We start from the raw sequence: 7602 nt of genomic DNA, 5'->3' as shown, positions 1-7602 counted from the left end.
GTTCTGGCTATCATGCTGAGAAACTTTTGGTTTTAACCAGGAAAAGAGCTGTGCAATTGGAGGCAGGATCAGTCGCGTGTCTTGGAGAGGTTTTACCTTTTACCTTCCCAGAGCATGACTGTCAAACCACCATCTGCCTCCAGCTCTGCAGAACCAGTAAATCCCACCCCTGCGTGCTGGGAGGGGCAGAGCATGCATGGGTGTTACTTTGCGTTCTAGAGACCTCCTGAACAGTCTGACCTGGGAGCTACTCCCCACAGCGAGCTGAGGGCTTCCTGCAGAGCTGTGTTTATCTAGAGAGGGACAGTGCAGGGCTGCAGGCTCCAGCTTCTGGCTCACAGGTAACAACGTGCCCACAGAGCCCTGCGCTTTAGTTCCAGCTCCTTTTGCCGTACCGTCCCTTGGCTAATGTGAGCTGTTACTGCAGTGATTTGCTGGGTAACTTGATCAGGGTCAGCATAAGGGTGCTTTAAGATCAGTGCGGAGGTTACAGTGGTGTAACTGGAGGGATTGTCCATGCTCCCCAAGCAGCTCCTGACAAAGCATCTCTTCTCTTGGAACTGTCTCTCCTTCCTCTGCCCGTTCTGTTTCCGTAATTCTCTGCCCAGGTATCCTTTGTCCTCAGCAGTCAGGATCATAAAGTGATGGTGCGGTTACATATAGCATAAGGTAGATTTAATCGCCTTGCTGCAGACCCGCTTGTTTCTGGTTTCATTTGTGCAAGTGGGGGGGGCAAATCCGCTCGGTGCAGGTGTGGGTTTAACCCCCTTTCCCCAGGCTTAGGCCTGTGCCAGCGCCAGTCCGGCCGGGTTCCTGGCTCCATCCCCGGCAGGGCCGGCACCCGGCGGCGCTGGAGCCGCTTCGGTCACGCATCCCGTCTAAATATAGCAGCGAGCGGGGCGCGGGGCCAGGCACGCCGGGGCTCCCCCCGCCCCGCCGCACGGCTCCGGGCCCGCCGGCCGCCCCCGCGGCCACGATCTCGGCCTTTGCGGCGCTGACTCACGGCGCCGCCGCACGACTCCGGCCTTTCACGCCGCGGCCCCTCCCGGCCCTCGCCGTGACTCACGGCGCGCCCGCCCCCGCCGCGGCGGACCGGAGGGGCGGAGCGGGGCGGCCTCGCCGCGTACAAAGCGGCGGCGGCGGCGCCGGCGGGGTCACAGCGTGTGTGTGTGTGCGTGCGGGGGAGCCGCATGGAGGGAGCCGGGGCGCTGCTGGCCCGCGGCCCCGCCACCGGGCTGGGCGTCACGGTCTGCGCCGCCGCCGGGCTGCTGCTGTACCGCATCGCGCGGAGGTAGGCCCGCGACGGGCGGGAGGCGGGCCGTGGCCGTGGCCGGGTGCGGGCCGCGCCGGACGGAAGGCTCCACGCGGGGCCGGCTCGGGCTTGTCCCTGCGTCCGTGCTCGGGGAGGGACCCTGCGGGGTCGTCCGCGGCGGCGGAAGCGTGTACGGGGAGCGGCTGGGCGCGTTTTAACGTGCCCGCCTGGGCCGGCTGCGAGCCTTTGTGTGCCGGGGCTGGTGGTCCCCCCGGCGGGGCTCGGAGCGTTTCCCCGCTCCACCCGCGGTGTGCGGGTTTTCCGCCGTGGTGGAGGCAGGCAAGGAGAGCGTTTTGGTGCTCGCGGTGGTCGGTGTGGAGGTGAAAGCGTGAGCGCGGTGGGGACGGTGGGAGGGGGCCGTGGGGATGACAGCTCTTGCGGGTCAGCGGCAAAACTTGCGAAGGGGGCAGAGCCGGAGAGGACAGGAGTCAGTTACCGGTGACCAGAAGCCCTGCGTTATTTCTTAGTTGCACAGCAACTTTCTGACCTTAGAACAGGTTTAAACAGACCGATTGAGAATAAGGTTTGAGAAACATAAGGAGTCAGCATACAGATTTCGTTAAAGGAGTAAAGCTTAATTTGACCGGCTTTCATCCAGCATAGCTTGGAAGGTGTGTAGGAATACATGGAATCGGAGGCACTACAGCCTTTATAACAACAGACCTGAGCAATCTGTTAATTTCTGTAGAAGAGAAAGGCAGTCCCAAGGGCTCATTGCGTTAAGGTTCACTTCAGGTTTACACACTGAGGTAGAGGCGTGTTTCTACATCCACAATAGAATACTTAAGGTTTGCTGTAAAGCGTTTGCTGTTCATGTAAGCATCTAAATGGTCAGTGCTGCATTAGCCCATCTTGGCATTTCTGTGGCATATTTAGGGCAGCTAGAAATACTAGTGGCCTAAAGCAATCCCCAATGAAGCAGGCAGTGTTTCTCTGACCCAGATGAGGCTAAGATGCCTTTTGAGGGAAGAGATTGGATTTGTTTTGCCTAGGTTCATCAAAAGGTCTCTGGAATGGAAAGCATTTCTTCTCAAGTCCTTGAAGGCTGCTAGTGAGCTGCAAATGTTTTCAGGAGATGACCTTGATAATTCTTTGGGGCTGCATATTTGTGTTTCTCGATGTTCTGATATTACCTGATTTCTTACTTTGCCTCACTTAAATGAACCTTCCGTCTGCCCCATTTTCAGTGTGAGTGCACTTACAGATCTAGCAAGATGCCTTTGCCACCCCCTGGAGAAGGGGGAACAGAATATATCAGAGCAGCCTAGAGAGAAGTGGTTCTGGGATAACTGTCAATGTGTGGAGTTACACCTCAGTAACTGCCTGCACCCAAGGCTGTGCTTTTGTATCAGGGAGATCAAGATTTGATGTCCGGGTGTGAACAGGAACTCCTTAAAGCTTCATGAGTTTGGACCAGATAGGAAGATTGATGTGTTTTGTGATCTGTCTTCAAGATCACAGCTTGATTACTTGTTATCTGTAGTTGGAAGTCAGGTTGCTGAGTTCAGACCAGCAGCGGTAGCCACGTTTCCTTCATCTTTTGTGCCCCTCCTGATTTTTAGCTACTGACCCGTCAGAACCAGTACAGAGTGACCCAAGAGCATCTCCTTCTTAGGGTTCTTTGGGTCAGTGATGGCAAAAGATGCTCCTTCTACAAGACAAGCCATAACTCGCACTAAGAGGCCAGTAGGAGCTGTTCATTTAGTTGAGAGCCTCTCATGGGTGCAGAGACAGCAAAAAGAGGCACCTTTCTGGAGGATCCTGTCTTGATGGAGTGTATTCTCCAGGTATTAAAAGATGCTAAAGCTGCAGTTTCATGAAGGCGGTTTTTGGGGGGAGACAGCACAGGAGGTGTTTATGACTGTGGGTCTGTGTCCCTGCCTCAGCCCGCTGGGCACCTTTTTCCCTGTTAGAAGACACAAAGACTGGTTCTTGGGCTGCATTATAACCTGTTAAATACTTGCTAGGAATCTGGTCCTGTGGTTGAATCTTCAGCCCCGTCTGCAACTGCTAGTTCTGAGCTAATGCATCTCCGATACCCTTTGCCTGCTGGTATCTGGACACCCGCGATGTGTTTTTCTCCTGTTGGAAAATGGGGTTTAGCATCGGGCCTCTGCTGGCAAACCTCTTTATTGACAGGTGATGGATATGGGCACAGCCTGGAATTACAGCAGCTCAGGGAGCTTCCACCCAGGAGCTTCCCTGTGTATGAACTTAACTCAGCCATGCTGACAGTACTGTGCCACGGGCTGGGTCTGCACCTTGGTTGTGTGAAACCACCATCAGACGATGCTCTGATCAAAACTGATCTGTGCAAAAGAGCTTCTTTTCCTAGTGTGGGGGTTTTTTTACTTAAGATTTGCTGGCATAGCTGTTTGTATAATTGCTTTTAATGCAGTTGTGCCAGAATGAAGAGTGTTGCTTTAGATGCTTTTAATGGAGAATTGTTTTTTCTTTTAATGCTTGGCAGAGGATGAGGGTAACCCAGTGAAGAGCTGCACATCCACTTCAGAATATGGAAACCCAAGCATCTTAATGTAATGATTAAGAGAATCAGAATGAGGGGGGGAAATAGATGTAAATAAAACTATTTAGCAATCCAGATTAATAATAATAATTAATAATAATAATAGACTTGCACTTAGTAGGGAGAGTGTTGTTCTGGCAATCCATTAAAAGCGTGGACTTAAGCATGACCTTAAAGGCATGTGTAAGTGGCAATAGTGGAGAGTGTTGGGAGTTGTAACATAAGAAGGAACTTGTCTTCCTTCCAAGAGAGGCACAGACTAGTTGCTAACCAGTGTTTGTCAGTGGCTATACCTGCAGTCTGATTTTTGTTACCAAACTAAAGGAGTCTGATAGTCTCTCACAAAGGAGTGGTTTATATCTGACATTTAGGTATTGATCTCATAACTGGATTCACTCCAGGTGTTCCCCTCCAGTGTTGTCTTGAGCAAAGATCTGCCAGCAAAACAGTGTTCCCAAACCTGGGGATGTTTTCTCGCTTCTTTGGGTGTGCAGGCCACATCCTGAGCTAGTGCAGCAAGTCAGCTCTTAGTGGAATCTTTCTACATGGGAATTCAAGCACTTCTTGTTGCTCAGGTTTTGTTTTGAGGGGTGGTTCTTTGCCCAGTGAAGCTGGTTCAGGTCTATAGTGTTAGAGTCTAAACTCCTTTGGGATGATTTGCCTGGTGTTTTGCAGGGGTAAATGCTTAGTTTTGCATTGTCTGTCTGTCTGACTTCAGCAGCAGTGTGTGCTCTAACTTACCCTGTTCAACCGCTGCCCGAATTCAGTCAAGGTATATACAGTTCCGTAGTCATTAAATCTCTGTTTGAGAGTCTTTCCAACTTGGTTTTTGTTTTTAAAGTGATGCCCAGTTACTGTAAAATTAGCACCCTACCTACGTGTTCTTGCCTGAAATGACCCTTGTTGGTTCTTTCCCATCTTGATGCACACAACAGGTTGGGAACTTCTGATTTTTTTGCATCTATTTCTATGGCAACAGATTATAAGTTCACAAAAGGAAAGGCTTATTGCTTTTTATCCTAAATAATCCAGGACTTAGCAGTTTCTTTTGCATACATTGTGAGAGTAAAGGGCTGCTGTTTAACCCTCGGTAGCACTTCATCAGCAGCAAGAGGGAAATGGAATCCTCTTTGCAAAAGATTGAAAGCTCTCAAGTATACCAAGGATTTGGTCTCTGATACTAGCAAGTTCTCAGACAGTGTCTGACACTGGTTCTTTCTTTGCTTTATAGCATGCATGCTTTGCTATGTTTTTTGGTGTGTGCTTTCCTCTTCTGTGTTACCCTTGAAATTAGTGCTTCTACATACTCTGCATGGAAGTCAGAGCCTCGTGGTAGGTAGGGACTGAAGTGTTGTCTGTCTTATTTCCATGGGTGCCAGAGGATGGTGTCACATGAAGGTGGCACCTTCAAGGACCTGTGCAATAACCTACATTAGAGGATGGAGTTTAGGTTGTGTTTGCTATCACAGTCTATGCTCACAGTGCAGTAGGGTTTGAATTTTGGTGGGCAACATACTGAAATCTATGTGTTGTATTTTCATAGCTTTTATACCTATGATAGCGAGATAAAACCAGTACCAACAGGTATTACAGGTGTCCGTGTTTCATACGGCTGTGGACAGGAGTAGCTCCTGGATAACTTGGACTAGCAGCCTTGATTTGTCTGCTTCAAACTTCCTCTTCCTTTGCCTGTCAGCTTCAGTACTGGTATTTTTAACTCGGATCACTTACTGGTTTGAGCCCTCTTGGCAATGAAGAAAGTTGAGCAGTGAATATTCATTTTAAGAGGGGATGTGGGTGTGTGCATCTATTTTGAGATGAGAATCTGTCACCCTAGTAGCTCCAGCCATTTTCTCTCAGCATCTGGCAGGGAATCCACTCTGCACTCTGGCTTCTTAGGCTTCAGTTCAAGCTTATCCTCATCCCTAGTACTGAAACAGGAGGCCTAAGCATCACCTGAGGGTCTGGTTTTTATGAACCAGATTTCAAGACATGGTCTATGGAAATGGGAGCGAGGTTGTAGGCATCCAGCTACAGAGATGGCGGCTGAGAGAGAAGCCAGCTTAACTTAAGCAGAGACCCACATGCCCACTGAGTTGCAGGGTGCAGACAGCATCTCTGCAGCATTGAGATGTTTCTCTAGAGAACAGCATAGCAGCAGAGCACATTTCCTAGAGCAGGAAGCACTTTGGCTACTGTGACTTGCTTTCCAGGCCCTCAGTGAGCCTGCTCTTCGCTTTCCCTGCCACTTCAGAAGCTTGGTGGAGTTGGGCAGCAAAGGGTGGTAGCAGCTGGGTCCATCTGTCTGCATAGCCGCCATAGCAAATCCCTGCCTGGGCTTTGCCTGAGCAGCTGCCCTCCCTTGGAGCTGGGATTGGGTTTGTTCTGATAAACCCAGACAGCTGGGCTGTGTTGCCTTAACCTGCCAGGAAGCTTCCTCTTGGACATTGCCCTGAGTTTCAAGACAATTCAGACCTTCTTTAGCAGGTGAGCTCAAGGGTCAGGCCACAAAAGTTCTGTGCTCAAACATCTGTCACAACCTCTTGCAATGGGGCCAAGTCACAGCCGGTTCTCTTGTAGTGACTGCTATTTTAACAGGATTCTTTTAAAAAGCAAGGGGCTTACTTATGGATCCAGGTCATTAGATTTGCATCTCTTCCAGTGCATAAAAACTGGGTTAGACATGTTGATTCCTCAATTCCTTATGTATCTAAAGCTCTGAAGAGCCAGCTATTTACAGTGCCTGAACCTTAGGGTAACTTGGCATCCTTATTTCTAACAGGCGGGATGGATAGAACTGTAACCATGAGCCCATTACCTAGATTTCTGCATCATACGAAGTTCATGTGGATCCTAACTTCCACTTCGCAGAATCCTGTGTATTAAGCAGCAGCTCTACTGCACCCTTTGCATATATGAACAGTGCTGGCTATGGAGAGGACTTGCACCCCCAAATATACCTCTGGAAACCAGTGAAGTGGGTTATTCGCAAGGTTGTTATTAAAGGTCTGGCATGTCTGTGGTGCTGGCACAAAGAGATGAGCATCAGGCAGAATTGATTTCTACTTTCCCAGTCCATCTTTTCATTGCTAAGTGACTACTCTGAGTCATAGCATCAAACATGCTGAATGGGAAGATTGATTGTTATTCCAGCCTCTCTTGCATTTCCCTGTTTGAAAGCCATCACTTTCCCCTACATCAGCTGAAATCAGTGTTCATGCCTGGCGTGTTTCCTTTCCTAACAGGAAGAAGCCCACACACGTGACAGTGAACTGCTGGTTCTGCAATCAGGACACGGTAGTGCCGTATGGGAATCGCAACTGCTGGGATTGCCCCAACTGTGAGCAGTACAATGGGTTCCAAGAGGTATGGGGACAGATTGATTGATGGGTGGCTAGGAAGGCGTGTGCCCTGTAGAGTGGGCCTTGCAGGGAAAACCCTGCTCCTTATTTAAGGTGATCCAGGCTCAGTACAGATGAATATCCAGGGGTTTGACAGTGGTAGATCTGTGCAGAGCATTTGTGAACTGATCACTTGATAAAATTTACAGAAGAATCCTCTGTACTGGGATGTGCTGATGCAGAATGAGAAAGACAAGGTTTTCTCTCTTGCTTCGAAGGGCAAAAAGTGCCTTAAGAATTTTTCTTTTAATGCATGGAACAATTATTCCCTGGGTTTGCAGTTAGAACAGCTGAATTGCTGTATTTAGGGTATTAAATAACAAAGCTGGTCTTAAGCCAAAATCCACCCCCACCAGCTGCTT

General features: G+C 49.7%; 1 protein-coding gene across 1 annotated transcript in view; it reads left to right on the top strand.

Moving 5' to 3' along the window:
• The first annotated feature begins 1078 nt into the window (after positions 1-1078).
• Positions 1079-7602, top strand: part of TMEM201 (transmembrane protein 201) — a 29117-nt gene continuing 22593 nt past the window's right edge. Inside the window, exons 1-2 of the mRNA XM_065696307.1 lie at positions 1079-1291; positions 7085-7205. Of these exons, the coding sequence (XP_065552379.1) occupies positions 1191-1291; positions 7085-7205 (222 nt within the window). The 5' untranslated portion in view covers positions 1079-1190. The remainder of the gene's footprint in view (positions 1292-7084; positions 7206-7602) is intronic.

This window comes from Lathamus discolor, chromosome 16, assembly GCF_037157495.1.
Source record: "Lathamus discolor isolate bLatDis1 chromosome 16, bLatDis1.hap1, whole genome shotgun sequence".
Taxonomy (NCBI): Eukaryota; Metazoa; Chordata; class Aves; order Psittaciformes; family Psittacidae; genus Lathamus; species Lathamus discolor.
Note: the sequence above shows the minus strand (reverse complement) of the source record. Positions and strands in the feature narration are given on the sequence as shown.